Source organism: Ips typographus, linkage group LG1 (genome assembly GCF_016097725.1).
Source record: "Ips typographus isolate SLU linkage group LG1, UJ_Ityp_2.0, whole genome shotgun sequence".
NCBI classification, from domain to species: Eukaryota; Metazoa; Arthropoda; class Insecta; order Coleoptera; family Curculionidae; genus Ips; species Ips typographus.
Window position 1 is genome coordinate 2,438,642 of NC_138422.1, and position 17,821 is coordinate 2,456,462.

At 33.0% G+C, this 17,821-nt stretch overlaps 1 protein-coding gene across 5 annotated transcripts in view; it reads left to right on the forward strand.

The window, feature by feature from the left end:
- LOC145737813 (uncharacterized) overlaps positions 1-17,821 on the forward strand; it is an 80,929-nt gene that overhangs the window by 57,394 nt on the left and 5,714 nt on the right. For 4 of the 5 annotated variants that reach the window (XM_081992671.1, XM_081992653.1, XM_081992646.1 and 1 more), the window contains exon 2: positions 14,140-14,314. In XM_081992671.1, coding sequence (XP_081848797.1) covers positions 14,155-14,314 — 160 coding nt within the window. In that variant the 5' untranslated portion in view covers positions 14,140-14,154. Of the gene's footprint in view, positions 1-2,073; positions 2,153-14,139; positions 14,315-17,821 lie in introns of those variants that run through there. The other variant, XM_081992669.1, reaches the window with a different exon arrangement.

Sequence of the window (17,821 nt, forward strand, 5' to 3'; positions counted from 1 at the left end):
TTAGGCTATAGAAATAGTTTAAACAAAAAGCATCATAGCGGCTGAATTTAGCTTAGTTTTAGGTGCATTTATTTTTCAACTTGTAAAACCAATTTTCTGCCCAAAACCGTCTTTTCAAAAACGCGTTACTTGGAACTTGAATTTCTCCGCAAATTTTTGTGTTACATGGTGCTACAACCACTCAGATTAAAGCTCTTTCCGTCATCTTTCCAGTCATACCACTCGTTTGGGTGATTTTAACCAAACTTATACAGGGAGTCCCAACTTAAAGGTCTGTGTTACTTTGCAGCCCTTCAAAGGGCTTGTAACGGGCCTGAAGGGTTTTTCAAGTCACTGTGCCAGATTCTGCGCTTAATTTGAAATAATTTAGCTCCTTTGCATTTTTTTCGTATCTCGAACTGTTTTTGAGTTATTTGAGGAAAATGGTTTAATTAGGACATCCCTGCGTCTCAAATAACTCGCTTATTGGACAGTTGACGTCAAAATGTCAAATATGATTACCGTCTCTAATTGGTTTATTTCATATTTCGCAGTTAGGATTATACTGTGATGCCATATCCATTCAGCCAGTGGCAACTGCTTATTTATATGTTAAGATGTTCACCAATATTCTTGTAGAAGTAAAGGCTCTGGTGTCCTCTGGGTGGGTTTTTGTGAAACGAGGGAAAGCAATTATCAAGAGAAACATATTTAGAATGTGACAAAATCTTGCCATTGTAAACTTCTCCTAACACATTCTAGCAACACTTCTCCAAATTATTGTCCAGGTAGAGAGTTGGTTTGATGAGTAGTATTGCTACTCCTTTCCCTGTCTTATTTGTCTTCTGGTACTGAATTATCCTGAGTTCATTGACTTCCACCTCTACTTCGGGAAATTCAGTGTTTTTGCTGATTTTCTTCTTCCTTTTTTGTGTGTGAGTTTGTCTCTTCTCAATCGCTTTTAGTAGTTTGGTTAGCTGTTTTATTTGCTATCCCAAAGCCTCGTTTCTTGTTTTAGTAGCTTGTTGCGCTGTTGTTCTAGCTTAGACTAGACAATAAAGCTTGTGTTATTTATTTTATTGTTGCTGAGTGTCTTTTCCCTTTCTTTGTTTTTTTATATTCACTATACTTACTATACAGGGTGGTCAATAGAGGATTTCAAAAGCTATAAATTGATATTTTGAATCACCCTGTAACTGTGAAAATAGCCGAGTTACGAACTGTTCAAGTGCAACAGATTTCAGTCCAATCCAATCTGTCTTATTATCAAATAGTTTGGTTATTTTACGTTTTTACTATTCTTACTATACAGGCTGGTCAATAGAGAATTTCAAAAGCTACAAATTGACATTTTGAATCACCCTGTAACTGTTAAAATAGCCGAGTTACGAACTGTTCAAGTGCAACAGATTTCAGTTCAATCCAATCTGTCTTTATTACCAAATAGTTCGGTTATTTTACGTTTTTACTATACTTACTATACAGGGTGGTCAATAGAGGATTTCAAAGGCTACAAATTGATATTTTGAATAACCCTGTAACTGTCAAAATAGCCGAGTTACGAACTGTTACAGTTGAAAGTGTTAAATTCAGACTTCCAATCCAATCTGTCTTAACTATTATGAAATAGTTGGGTTATTTTACGTTTTTTTTATATTCACTATACAGGGTGGTCAATAGAGGATGTCTTGAGCTATAAATTGATATTTTGAATCACCCTGTAACTGTTAAAATAGCCGAGTTACGAACTGTTCAAGTGCAACAGATTTCAGTCCAATCCAATCTGTCTTATTATCAAATAGTTCGGTTATTTTACGTTTTTATTATACTTACTATACAGGGTGGTCAATAGAGGATTTCAAAGGCTACAAATTGATATTTTGAATCACCCTGTAACTGTCAAAATACCCGAGTTACGGACTGTTAATGTGAGAATCCAATCATTTGTTTCACCATTTATTTATGTAAATTATATTAGTGATTTGATAGTTTAACCTCACCTCAGCCTCTCACTCTCTTCATATTTGACAAATATGAACATTGGAAATACTAATGAAAACATGCACTTTCTTGCTTAGGTGGACTGCTTTTATAATTCTTTACAGCTGTTATAATCTTGGAAAAAAAACTGGGATGTTCTTAGAGCTGGACTTTGGCGTTGTCTTTGTTTCATGTAAGTGTATACAAGCACTACTGGAAAAAATATTCTGCATTATTTCTAACTTCGTTTTAATTGCTCCTAATATAGTAAATTGTGAGATTCTGAGATCAATATCCTGCTTGCGATAGTCTTCGACACCGAAGTGTATATAAGAAAGCAAGAAGAGCACGTCTGAGTTTAACTTTCAATAAACCATGGAAAACATGATATGCCCAAAATATTATACTACAGGGTATTTGTTATTTAATTTGGACGTCTGAAATTGTCGAAATATCATCGATTTCACCTAGAAAATGAAATTGTAAAATCCTTCAGTCATAAAACATTATGTTGACATTAATTTTTCAAAGCGGCTTTTCCCGTTTCTTTTTCTTCCTAGTGGATGTCTGTATAACATTTGCTTGTGCATTATTATGCTGTCGGCGTCGGATTTAGGGGCGCGTCGTTCGCATACTGAAACTGGAGAAAATCTGGAAAAGCCCTCGGACTGTTGATGCAAGCGTCCCGGCCACCTAATACGGTTAAAAGCTGTCAAGAAACGAAACGTTTTGCTTAAAAAAACAAAACAGGATAAACTTTTTTAACGCAGTGTTCAAGGACGGCCAATCCAGTCTTTCTGGAAATATCGGAATACTCCATATTTCTATCTGTTTGTGTATGTGTATGTATACATTTTATCATATCAACAAGTGACGTTCCCCACACGTTAAGTGGTTTATTTTCGAGATCAATAATACTTTCCTGTTGGCATTGTGTTTAATTAGATAAAGATACCTAAACGTAATATAGTTGCGATAACATCACCGTCATGATGTGTGTAGGTGCTTTGTGGGGTTATACGTGGAATGCAAGCCCGGAAACTGGAAAAGTTAATATTTTTACGTTGCAACGTGGGCTGGCAATATCAAACTAATACTATACGTAAACATTATCAATTGATTTACCTACTACGAGGTGTAAAATGCAGGCCAAACTTTGGATAAAAAAGTAAAATTGTCACAGTTCTAAAAAACTTGCGAAATGGTCGAAAACGATAACTTTGTAAGAATTAATATAATAAAAACTAATACTTTGCTCAAATCCAGAAACAGAATAAAAATGATTTTTTTTTGTATAATTTGAAAGCAGTCAGGAGCACTCTACAGGGTGGTCCAGTTTTAAATGTCAATAATTCACCAATTAAAAAATAAGTTGACATTCCTTTATGTAATTTTCCTGAAAAGTGCTTCCTAAGGAAAATACAGTCCTTCAAATTTCTGTTTAAAAAATCGTTATTTTTTGTCATAACTGTCAGACCGTTGGAGCAATATTGATCAAATTTGGAACAAGCACTTTATTACACGTTATTACGGTCAAAGACCCAAAACTAACCTAACCCAACTTAAAAATTGTCTTGGAAACGGAAAATTCACTTAAGAAGTTTAAAAAATATTATTATAGCCAGTTTTCATAGTTTCCAGACAAACTAAAAGACTTTAGTTTTGAAAATTGAATTAGAAAAATTAAAAATTTCAGAAGCTTAAAAGTTGTGTTTGTAACCAGTTTTCATGCAAATCGAGGGACTTTAATACTAAAAATTGACTTGTAGACATAAAAACTACTTTTTCAAGAATTTGTTACTACAAATTCATACATCTAAACCTTAAAAATAGACTTGAACCCCAAAATGTGACTGAACTAATGAAAAGTGACATCAGAAGCTTAAAATTTGCATTTGAAGTAAGTTTTCATAATTTGAAGACAAATTTCAATATTTTAGTCTTGAAAATAGTCTTAGATGCAGGACATTAACATTAGATTCATGAAAATTGTCTTGAAAACGAACTTTTCCTGCTTTTTACTTTGCTTTTAATTTTCTTCGAATTTTGGACTATTTTTAGTACTTTAAAACTGCTTTCAGCTTGGAAAATCGAGTTTCAACCTAGTTATTGACATAGCAAACTTAAAAAACAATTTTTACATTCTTCATAGACTTAAAATAGCATTCCAACCTTTGTTACTATTAAATCGACTTCTAGACACCTCAGTGCTAAAAATTCGGGTATTTCTTAATAAACTAGACTGTTTTTAGTGTTTTAAGGCTGTTTTCAGTGCCTCAAATCGAGTTTCAACACTATCCTTACAAAGTTTTTGACTTATCAGGCCTAAAAGCCAGTGTATCCACTGACCATAGTCTTGAAAATGTTATTTCAAGCTTCTTCACTATTAAATTGACTTCTACACTCATAGGTGCAATAAATTGTAGCACCTCTAAGAAATTCAGACTGTTGTTAGTGCTTTTTAAGACTGAAAAATCGAGTTTAAGACTATTTCCAAAAGTCAAGTTTCTTCAGTAATAAAAGTAAAAAATGTTGGTACCAAATGCTACAATAATAGTCTTGAGAACTAATTTTTAGAAATAAAATAGTCCGAAAATTTAATTTACTTCTAGACTTGTCCAGTCCAGAAAATTGAGTTGTACACCAATTAAAGTCTTGAAAATATACTTTTGGACTCTCTTTAGTCCTAGTAAAGTCAGTTCTAGCATTAAAAGTCAACTTTTATATTATTTTTAGTAGTAAAAAATGAGTTTCATGCACAATACAATTTTTGTCTTGATTTCCGGACTTTTTTTAGTTCTTAAATGCCAGTTTCAGACACTCAACCAGGATGGCAGTCTGAGAAAGCGAATCATAAGACCATTCCTAGTAGTAAACAAGTTTTTAGACTATTCAGTAAAAATTTGGACTTTCACAAGTCTTGGATGTTCAGTTTTAAAATATAAAACGATTTTTTAAATTGAAATTTGGAGGACTGTATCTTCCTTAGGAAACGTTTTTCAGAAAAATAACAAAATGCAAGTCAACTTATTTTTTGATCAAATGGTGAATTATTGACACTTAAAACTGGACCACCCTGTATACAGGGTGGCAAAATTTCAATGTATCTATAGAAGTTTTCGAAAACTATAATAGATAGAAAAAACTGATATTCTAGTCTGGATGTCTTTTTTTGAGATACGTTTAGTACCATATTCAAAAATATTCTCTGCAAATTAGTATTTGAGTTCAGCGTCAAAAAACAATTTTTGCCATAAATTATTTATAATAATATTCTTATTTTTTATTGTAGCTAAATATACCTATTACAATGTTAGAAGACACTTTTTTAGTAGATTACACTCGAGTTTTTGGTATTGCTCCGCTCTTACGCAACCTTGTATAGCCAAACTGATGATCAACTTTCATATAAATTTATTTTTCAAAAAATTAAAAATAGGCAACTATATTACAGGAATTTGTGATAATATAGCGCCACCCTGTATACATAGATTTCATTAAACTACAACACTCCAAATGCCGAAACGTTGCCTGTTAAAAGAAACGTATACTATGTTAACTAGTTCTGCCACATTTTATGTATCTTAATTGCCTGCTTTTGAAATTTGCATTCAGTAGTGATTGGTAAAGATAATCAACAAAAGATATCAAACAAAAATTTAGCCGGAAAATTAAATTTCTTCATTTTTCTGTTCAACAATCTTTACACATATTTTGTTACTATTACAGTATTATTTTCATTCACATTCATCTTGTAGAAGTCAAAATTGAACTTTGCCAAATAACCACAAACTTAAATAAACCAGGACTGTAATCCTGGATATGTGGCAAAGTGAAATTCCACTACTTCCGATTACGTTGATTAAAACTAAAAGCATTTCGCAATCACCGGTTAGAGCCAAAATGGCGGCGTCGCCCTGTGTTATCCCAAACCTACACTCGCTTACACCCCGGTTATAAATATAACATTATATGGAGCGTGTAATTGCCCATAAATACGGCTTTCATTTTTGCTATCTGTCCCTGCATAAAGTACCTTTCATTATATAAACCGGGACAAGTTCCCCAAATCGAAAAAATCGGAACAATAAACAAACATTACACGTCGACATGATTTTATTATTATTATTAGAGAGAGTGTTAATGCGTAATCAGCTAAATCGATCTGAGAGGGATTTTGTTGTAATCGACCATTTAGTCGTCCCGCAAATTATTGTAGGGATTCAATTGCGATTAGTTGCAATTCTAATCGGTAAAGCTGAATTATAAAAATAACTTATTGGTAATTTAGAAAAATCATTTCGTACCTTAAAGTACCTTAAATAATTTTCGTAAAACCTTTTGGCAAGCAAATTGTACGCAAAATTTTGCACTCGACTTGCCTAAGGGTATCTGTGTGATCAATTCATGTTTTAATATTTCACAAAAAATCAATACAATGTAACTCAAAATTTATTATTTTTTCATTATTGTTGGGAGAAGATAAATTTCTGCAGAATGAGTTTTTGCAGATATTAGGGAGATTGTGAGGTAAAGTTGCAGTTTTAAAAGGATCAGATCAGAATTTGACATTATGACATAATAGTTATTTACGGCTGAAAGACGACGATTACGCCCGTAAGCAAAGTGTCTTCTTTAACCTTCTAGAAACCTTTCTTTCTGTAATCTGATTCAGTTATATTTTTAAATTATTTTGTGCAAAAATTGTAATCATCTGGAAAACGAATAGCTTTAACTCAATTGAACATGATTTGCCTAGTTCTTTGCACTACTCAAGTAAACTGCACGTCAAAAAGAATGGGACAGCAAAATTTTTGGTCTTTTTTGAGCGGCTGTATCTGCAAAGTGAGTCACTCGATTTTAATAATTTTTTTGAAGATTAAAGGGTATTTTTGTTCTCTTTCTGATGACCTGTACAGGGTGTGACTGAAATGTAATCAAAAAATGCCATTTTGGATTTCAGAATAACCTTAATCGAGTCTTGTGGTCAATATCTCTAACCGTTTTCGCCAGTTTGGCGATTAAGGACCGTTTACAAAATTTATTTTGCGAATTAAATTAAATTGTGGTTTATTTTTCTTGTTTCAAATTGAACAACTTTTTTAGATCCTTTCCGGAACAAGTAGGGAATTAGCAAGGTTACATCTAAAACTACTAAATTTTTTAAAAAACTTAAACTGCATTAAACAGGGTTCCCGAGGGGTAGACCGCCAATAATTTTTTGTACACCAAAATGCCAAAAATGCCTCAAATTGCCTTGAAACACCTCAAAATGCCTTTAAATTATTTAAATTGCCTCATAATGCCTTAAAATGTTTACACATTTGTGGCAATTTAGTTATAAGGCTCTTGGTATTGAGACAACGATGAAGCTTGATGAAATACACCCTTAGAAATTTTTTTTTAGTCACGTGAGGATTTTTAGGTCAGTTTAATTGTCATAAAGACTAATGATTCAATAAAAATGACTTCCTCAGGTTACGTGACTGTTTTTCCAAATTTTAAAGATCCAAAAACCTAAAATTAATTTTTTTTAAGTCACGTGACAGTTTTTAGGTTAGGTTAGGTGACAACGTAAAGGTTTTCCCAAATTTTTGACACTTGATTTGACCTTGTGCCAAAAGCTTAAAATTGGTTTTCTAAGGTCAGGTGTTTTTTGTAAAACACCTATTATTCAAAAGAAATAGTTGAAAAATTGGTATTTTAAATTTAGACAGTGGTAAAATTGTAAGAAGTACGTCACGTGACTTCGATAATTTAATTTTTGAGCATGCAACACTGTAAAGGCCAGTTGACATTATCAAAAACAATCACGTGACCTCCAGAACGCAGTTTAAACTTTGAAAAAGTGATAAATTATATTTAAACAGTTCTAAAAACTTAAATTGCAAAATACACGTCACGTGACTTTGATAATTCAATTTTTGAGCATGCAACACTGTAAAGGCCAGTTAACATTGCCAAAAACAATCACGTGACCTCCAGAACGCAGTTTAAACTTTGAAAAAGTGATAAATTAAATTTAAACAGTTCTAAAAACTTAAATTGCAAAATACACGTCACGTGACTTTGATAATTCAATTTTTGAGCTTGCAACACTGTAGAGGCCAGTTTACACTGTCAAAAACAATCACGTGACCTCCAGAACGCAGTTTAAACTTTGGAAAATTGATAAATTATATTTAAACAGTTCTAAAAACTTAAATTGCAAAATACACATCACGTGATTTTGATAATTCAATTTTTGAGCTTGCAACACTGTAAAGGCCAGTTAACATTGCCAAAAACAGTCACGTGACCTCCAGAACGCAGTTTAAACTTTGGAAAAGTGATAAATTAAATTTAAACAGTTGTAAAAACTTAAATTGCAAAATACATGTCACGTGACCTTGATAAATCAATTTTTCAGTTTGCAACACTGTAAAGGCCAGTTGAAATCTGTCAAAATTAGTCACGTCACCTTTAAAATGTAGTTTAAATTTTAAAATTAAATTTTGAGTATTTTGGACTGAGCTGAAATTGTAAAGAGACATATAACGTAACTTTGATTATGCAATTTTAGAGCTTGCAACACTGTAAAGTCCAGTGACCTTAAAAATGTAGTTTTAACGTTGAAAAATTGGTAAATTATTATAATAATTGGTAATGAATATTGTTACAACTCCATATAATGTAACAAAGATTTTACCACAATAACAACCACATGTGCTTATGCTATTCTGTGCAATTTTCAGTCAATTTAGTAATTTTGATACAGTGTATTGTCTACTGAAAAGTATTCCTTAAAATATCGCAAATTTTCCTTGAAAGAACCTTTATTTCGCTAAATTCTAATAGACATTTTGAAATATTCAGATAATGCCTCAAAATGATAAATGCCCTAAAGAGCAGTTTATTTAACACGTCATTTTCTGGAAAATTGTTACAAATAACCATGCGTAGGACACGTCACATACAAAACTAATTAAATTTTAGAAAGAACCGAATAAAACAAAATTATAAACTTTTGGGTCACCATGTGTAAATAAAAATTAGCTTCAAAAAGGCGTAATTAAAAGTAGAAATAGACGATCCAAGGCATTTCCTTAAAAATAAACACCTCATTTTTAAATAATTACAGGTCTAATACCTTTTAAAATGTGCGAGTAAATCTGGTTCAGATTTCGCATTTTTCCGTTTTCGCTCGAACAAAGTTTCGGCAAGAAAAAACTTTGTCTTGATGAATATTGAAAACTTAACAAAAACAGCTGCGGAAAAATCACAAGCTAATTCTAAAGTGTTAAAATATTTATGAGTTGTTCGGTTAGCGACGCCACCTTTTGACTCTTCGTAATGAAATGGAAATTAGTTTTCTTTTAGAAAAAACGCCACCACAAGTTTAATTTGAATTGTGTTAACGATACGGTTTCGTGTCTCTCTCTTTGCTGTTGGTGCCATTTTAGTAGTGGGTGGTAAAAATTCATTAAATTTACCGTGCAAATTCGCAAAAGAGATAAACCGAAAAGCGGTGTCAGAAGGACTTTTACGGCGTGATTCCTGTTTCGTTCTGTTATTAGCTTTGCAGCAGCGGAAAATCATTTTAATAAGCGTATCGAGCGACAGTCGAATTGTCGGAAAATGCACCGGACCCTTTTGTTATTTCACACCGATTGCTTCACGCCGTTTTCTAGCGTATTAATTTTGTTTTGTTGTAGAAAAAGGTTTAGTCAATCAAACGCGATTTTAGACATGGACAACGCTGATGTGTGAGACTTTTCACCGTAGGGAAGTTACGAGTTGACGCTGTGCTTTGTTAGACTGATTTGAATATGCTAATACACGAACCAAATATCAAAAGATCACATTCCAATGGCTGAAATTATGTTATTAATGATTCAGTTCAGGTCCAGAGCGACTTGTGGTTATTGTAGAGATTGTATCAATAAAATAGGTAGGATTCAAGCAATTAAAAAGCACAATTGATCGCAAATTTGTCAAAATCACTCAAAGACAGGGTTAGACAGTTTTTTTTGTTGAGAAAACCACCTGATAAACTATGGGACAGAAAAAAATATGTTTTTTACAGTTACTGACCAACTGGCTCTATTTAACTTGTTTTTAATGAGCCCAGTAAAGGAGCATAAGATATTGTTGGTTAACCACTGGTTAGGTGGGTGGCCAACAATTGATTTTGCCTAGAAAAGTTTTTTTAAGCACCATCTGTTCCAATTGGTTACAGAATAATATACAGGGTTTTTCAATGAAAAGTAGCCACTTTGAATATCTTTCAAAATAATTTATCTGTTAAAAAATGCTAAGACACGTCAACAAAGATTGCAAGGGGGACATCTTTTTACGTAGGATTTGAATTTCTGCCATCAGCCTCTTTGCCGCCATAGCCACCCCCACTAAGTTTTCAAACGGCACCATACCCTGTGTGGCACATCGTTGGAAAGGGTATTTCATAAGAAATTAATTGCACTATTTTATTTGCTTTGAATTGAGACCAAAAAAAATAAAAAATACGTTTTGTGTTTATTTTTTGTTAACTGCAGAAATAATAGCAAATAGCGGTTATCATTTAATTAATGGCTCAAAATACAAGCGACTTTGGAAGAGTTCGCGAACATTTGTGAGGACTTGCGGTGTCAGTTGTCGGCATTCATGTATTATTCTCTGCCTAAGGTCTGCAATATTGGCCGGCTGTGTTGCATAGACTTTAGATTTTAAATGCCCCCATAGAAAAAAGTCCAACGGAGTGAGGTCGGGTGATCTCGCAGGCCATTCCATGGGACCACGTCTACCAATCCATCTTCCAGGAAGTCGATTGTTCAGATATTCTCGAACGGGAAGTGAATAGTGTGGAGGTGCACCGTCTTGTTGGAAAATTAGTTGATTTTCAAATAAATTTTAATCATTTTCTAGTAGCTCTGTTATGGTCGGATCAACAGTGATGTCAAGAAGCTCAAGATAAGTAGCGCAATTCAAATTACCGTCAATCAAAAACGGACCAACGATGTGGTCTCCTAAAATACCTGCCCAAACATTAAGTTTTTCTGGATATTGTGTATGGGTTTCCCTAAACCAATGTGGATTCGTGTCTGACCAATACCTACAGTTATGCCTGTTCACTTCTCCATTCAAAAAAAAACATACACTCATCACTGAAGCAAATATTGTACAACAAGTTCACGTTGTTTGTCAGATTGGTAGACATAATTTCACAAAATTGTAGTCTTCTATCATAGTCATCTTCGTTTAATTCCTGAACCAATTTTACCTTGTATGGATGAAAATTGTGTTTTTTTAAAATTCTCCATAGACTGCTTGTCATGGGAAATTTGATTTAAAGACTGATTATTATCCATTGCAACGTGTCCCAAAACAGCAACTTCGTTCATTAATAATTTGTCTTTTAGGTTGATGTTTTTGTTTGTCACTGAACCAGTTTCCATGAATTTTTGCATCAACTTTAAGACATACTGATGACCAATTAATTTATCTGGATGGATTGAAAACGTACAATTTCTATTCTTTCGGCAGTCGTGTAAACCATATTGACAATGTTCCTTCAAAACGAACTTACAAGTTGACCGACTGAGGCAAAAACATGGAATGGAAAACAGGTATTCGGTAGTGTTATCAGCAGTTTGACCAAAATAACAAAAAAATGTTTTTATTTTTTTTTGGTCTCAATTCAAAGCAAATGTACAAATAAAATAGTGCAATTAATTCCTTATGAAATACCCTTTCCAACGATGTGTCACAGAGGGTATGGTGCCATTTGAAAACTTAGTGGGGGTGGCTATGGCGGCAAAGGGGCTGATGGCAGAAATTCAAATCCTACGTAAAAAGATGTCCCCCTTGCAATCTTTGTTGACGTGTCTTAGCATTTTTTAACAGAGAAATTATTTTGGAAGATATTCAGGGTGGCTACTTTTCATTGAAAAACCCTGTATGATTTTAGAAACTAAAAAAGTTTTGAAAAAGCTTGAAATACCGGTTTTACGGAGTCAATATAGGAATAAGGTAACAGAGAAGAGACAAAAAGAGAGTTCCACACAAAGGAAAAAATTTGTTTTAGAGATTACTAAACACAGATAAATATGTATAAAACCAAAATACTGACTTTAAGATATCAATTCGTGGTTAATAACTTTTAGGAAACGGTGTTGCCAAGAGTATAAAAATTAATCCAATACCATGGATAGTCCAAGGATGAATCCAATATATTTTTTTCAATTATATTGAACACAACTTTATTCAGTTTGGTTTCAAGACGAGTGCCAATTTACAAGCGTATATTCAATCTATGAAAAATAAAATTTAGGTTAGCATCTAAGAATGGAATATAAAAGAAGATCAAGTCTGAATCATACTCATGGTACTTAAAATAACTTGGAAAATCCCAGGCTTCATAAATAAAAACAAAAAACCATATAACAATATGAACAGAATTTAGTTAGAACATCCATTGTGGTTCCAATCTCAGATTTACCTAATCCCACACAGATCGAAATGAATATGCAAAGTAGAGGCTCTCGTATACACATACACAACACGTTTTGGTTTGCGAAACGTAACCGGATGCCGGATCCGAGTTTCAATTGGATGGAAGACAGGCCGGGCCCGTTCATTAAGTCCGCCCGGAGGTCACTTTTCGCATTTCGATCTAAACTATTACTTTCCAAGTGAAAGATATTCTGTAACAGTCGTGCGACCCGAGAAGTTATGCACATAATCACTTTCACATAAACCGCTGCGTCGTGAACGAGAGACGATTATGCCAGTTAATCCAATTAAAAAAAGTGACTGGAGATCGGTTCCTTTGTGTTGTTTAAGATTTCACCGGATCTTGATCTAATCAGATTTTTCGAAAATAGTCATTTATGTAGTTCAGTGCGAAAAGTATGACTTTTTTGCGCTGAGAAAGATGTTTGCTTACCTTCTATTATTATACAATAAGATGTCTATTTACAAATTTTCAATATCAAGACTCTACATACAATTTTGGTTATGCCTACTTTGGCTAAGCCTCATGCACCCCAACCTCAAAGTTTTAAATGACATAATTTTTTTTTGTGATATCTCAAGTATTTGAAATACAATTTTTGCTCAAAAATCTACCTGTACATACTATAGTTTTTTCCTATCTAGCCGGGAAATAGGGTTTTCCTACTCGAATGCGGTAAAGTGCACTTTTCCGCCCTCATTTGAGTGCAAAAAGAAGTACTTTTTCACACTCGTGCAGTTAGTTTACCACATTGAGTGCGGTAAAGTTACTATTCCGCATTGCAAGATTGATTTACAATAAATGTATAATAAACCTGCAATTTTGAAGTTTATATGTGTAGAGCAAAAATACCCATGTGCACCAACCTTTTTGATGAGATATTAAAGCGAAGAAAAAATGAGTGCGCAAAAGTAACTTTACCGCCCTAGTGAGGAAAAGTTACTATTCCGCACTCATTTTATTTTTCAAAAAAAAAACATTTAAAACAAAAAATTATAACTGTTTATTTGATTTCTCAATTAATGATACACTTTTAATCATCTTTTGCAAACAGAAGCTTTTATTTTAGTAATTTTCGTTCAATTTAATGAAAATTGATACTCGTAGGAAAAATGTTGTACCAACACATGCGGAAAGCGCCTTTCCCGCCGTTTAACTGCAGTCTCGCATTTGGGAAAGTACCACTTTCCGCACTCTCCTGGTGTCATGTTTAACTAATTCAAAATTTTTGACTGTAAAAACAAAAAATGTAAACACACACACACACACAACATGTAACAATGTAACATAGATATAGTTTATGTTATTATACACTTATACTTGTTTTACTCGCACTGTGTAAGTTGCTAAAAATACTAGAGACTTCTTGGTGTAATTTTGAATTAATTTATAACATAAACAGTGATTAAACAAATTATTTGTTACTGTGTAATTAATTTGTTGATAAATGTCAGTACACAACACTTAAGCAGTATTTGTTTGTACTTGCGATAGCCTATCAAGAAACCGAATTTCCTGCGAGAGAATTTATGTGTTAATATGTCGTGTCTTGAATTATTTTTGTTAAAATTATTATCACTTATCGCCCTGATTAGGAAACTTGGACGACGCGATAATGCACATGCAAAACATTTACATATTATCCAAATTTTAAACAGAGTAAATAAATTTATTTATTTTTATTGCAGTAGTGGCACACTAGAATGCGATCATTGGAAATGACAGCGCCCTGGCAAGACGAAGAAGAGGACGTCGAAGTCGAAGTTGACATGGAACTCAAACATAACAATTTAAATGGAAGGGACGATCTCACAGAGTCGAGTAGCGACGAAACGACAGGCAAAAAACGACGGAAACATGGAGGTAAGCTTTACATATCCACTTAATTGTGTCCCAAACCAACTAAAATGCTGATAAAATTATCATTTTTAAAATATCCAAGACTTTGCAAATTAAAAAATGCAGCTGTGATTCGTTCAATGACTTGAATGACTGATCTCTCGATTTCAAGATTAAAAAAAAACTAATACCTAAAATATTCTAAGAAATTGAATTGTTGTTTCTAATTTGCCTTTCTCCAAAGACTCTATACCGGTTCTCAAAAAGTGCAGAAAGCAAAACGTTTCCGCAGTCAAGTGTGATGCTTTCTACAAAAGCTAGGAAAAAAATTGATAATTTCTTATTTAAAAATAGGAATAATTGGGGAGCATTCACGCAAAAATTAAAAGTCCAACGTAATTTTTTAAAGATGAGGAAAAACACAAATTTACTACAAATACAGTGTGTCCAGGAAAATGAGGGCCACTATAAGGAACTTGGAACCGGTTAGGAATACACATTTGGTTAAATGGGTAAAAAGTTTCGCAATCATGGCTTTAATAAAACGACATTTAGAAAACGTCTAAATTTGATTTGGTTTTTGAGATATTTAAAAAAAGTGAATTTTTGGATTTTATATTTTGTGATGCTGGACTTTGACCAAAACTAATAACACTTCTCCACAGCAACTTTTAAAGTTGTTTAAAGTGACGTTATCAGTGTTTCATTCCGACGTTTCGTCTTTGCGGAACCACTTTTAATGTTAAATTCTGAAAGCCCACTTTATTGCGAGTTCAATGATGTATGACACTTTATGGTTTAAATGCGTTTCATTCTGTTTTTTGACCTTAATAAAGAAATGCCCTATTACGGATCTGAAAAATATTTCTTATTTTTTTTTTTAATTAAAAATTGCCTATGCCTATAAATTGTTCAGGTTATTTAGATGGTTATTATTAATTTAAACTTAAAAATAAGACAAGAAAAAACTTTTAGAAAACTTAAAGTTTTCTCTTCAATACAAAGTTGATGTTTTCTAAATGTCTGTATTTCTAACTTTTTTCAAGATCCCCATAGTGGCCCTCCTTATCCTGGACACACTGTATATACTTATGTAATATTTTTCATTTTAGGCCTCATGAGGATGTAGAAATATTGAAACAGTACAGGAGAAAACAAGAAATGTCACATCTTAACTAAATTACATTAAAAATGATGACGTAACCCTGTTTTTCAGTCGAAATAGAGTTAGTTTAAAAAAAAAAGCAGTTTTTGGAGTTTTTCTTTTTTAATTCACGTGAGACTTTTAAATCTCAAAATGTCATTTGATGGGTGACCGTTTTTCACAAAATGGTCACATAACCGTTTCCAAGTTGAAACTAATGTTTTTTAGTCACACGCGACAGACTTTAAGGAGAAAACGGTCACGTGTCTATTTTCAATCATCAAATTTAATTTTAAAGGTCACGTGCCTTTATTTTAACATCAAAACGGAATCGTAAAGATTACGTGACCGTTTTAAATGTCAAATTATTATTTGAATGGTCACTTGACCGTTTCAAAGTTTAAACTGATGTGTTAGTTCAACTGAAGTTACGTGACTCCTTTTAATGTCAAAACGGATCCTAAAAGTGACGTGAGTTTTTTAAGATTAAAAATAGAATTCATAAGTATAAAATTCTGCACACAAGTAGAAAAATTTTGTTAAAGTTGCTAATCACATCCTCTTTCATCACTACCACTTCCGTTTTAATCAAAAATGGCAAAATCCACAAGACTATTTTATGAGTTAATCATGACGTGTGAAGCTTAATAATTTTAATGATCAACAGATGGACCCTTATCCGGATATAATACGAAAGAGAAAATAATATAATAGCGACCAATCAGTAAAACCGAAATAAAGATCATCGAAAGAATAATTATTAATTATCTTCGCGAGTTTTTTTTTATTGCATCCAACGAAAGTTCCGAATAAGAATCATAAGAGCTTAGAGCTCTTCTGGCAGGCCAAATTGGATTTGAAATCGGATTACGATAGAAACAAGGGCAATAATTGAATCGCTTGTCTATCAGTAGGCAGAATTACACGGGACGCCGAACCTTTTATTGGCAAAAGGAGGTCCAAAGAATTTGATTAGGCGGCTGCAAGATATTTAAATTGGAATTTTTCCCGCTTGGAAATTCATTCCCGCGACACACATGCTCGCATTAGTTTATAAATTGAGCTTCAAGGTACAAAAAGACAAATTTTGCAGTTTTAGCGAAAAAATGACTTCACTATTCTGTTGTTCCCGTTGTTTGACCTGGTCGGAATAGCGTGCCACAACAAAGCTGTTCCATTATTATTAGTTATTTCTGCCATTGAAGAGACAACTCAAAATTTACCGGAAAAACACCAACAAAAATTTAAAATACAATCTAAACTTATCTTAGAAACACAAAATTAAAAAACAATCCTAAACCGGAACAACAAGCATTATAAACTCTCAAAAAAGGCAATAACCTAAAAATACTTCCAGTAGACAAAGGTAATGCTACAGTCATAATAAAAATCATTTTAAGATTATTAGTAGGTAATACAGATTCTTACATCAAAAACTCTATCTATGTTGTTTCTAGTTATATTATATCTAACTATGTATCTCTGACCGTTTTCGAGATCACGACACTTACATATCACGAATTTGTGGTGTATACCTAAATCTGCCAAATTTTGACAGTTACAGGGTGATTTAATATTATGTCAATTCGTATCCCTTGAAACTCTGTTTTCACCACCCTATAATGTCTACAGTAAAAATGTCAAATAACTAAGTAATTTAATAGTAACGACAGTGTAAACTAACTTAAAATCTGTATTTAACAGTTTCCTATTGAACAGTTCATAACTCAGTTATTTTGACAGTTACAGTGTGATTCAATGTATCAGTTTGTAACCCTTGAAACCCTCTTTTCATCACCCTATAACATGTCTGTAGTAAAAATGTAAAATAACTAAGTAATTTAATAGTAAAGACAGTGTGAACTGACTTGAAATTTGTATTTAACAGTTTCCTATTGAACAGTTCATAACTCGGTTATTTTGGCGGTTACAGGGTGATTCAATATATCAGTTTGTAGCTCTTGAAACCCTCTTTTCATCACCCTACATAACTTAGTTCAACTAGTTGAAAATTGTGCGAAATTCTACTTTTCCAACCACAACGGAAATAAATGAGTAACTCGTTACAACTATCAATTTCCAGTTTGTGATTTCCAGATTTCTTAAATGCCTTGATTTTCCAAAAAAATGTTGTTTCTTGAAACTAGAATTTTTTGCAATTATCTTTTCCAGAGTTCTTCTGCAACATTTTTTGAAGAAGGGAAGAGAAAAATCGAAAAACTTTACTATAAGAGCTTTATTATGGTTAGTCCACGCATGTGGTAGTTTGGGATTGGTCAAGAAAAGCAGCTTTCAGCTTGCTGCTTTTTCTTGACCAATCACAAACTTGGGACAGTGCTGTGATTTACGCACCTGTGGACCACTAAAAGAGCATCATGTAAACCTCG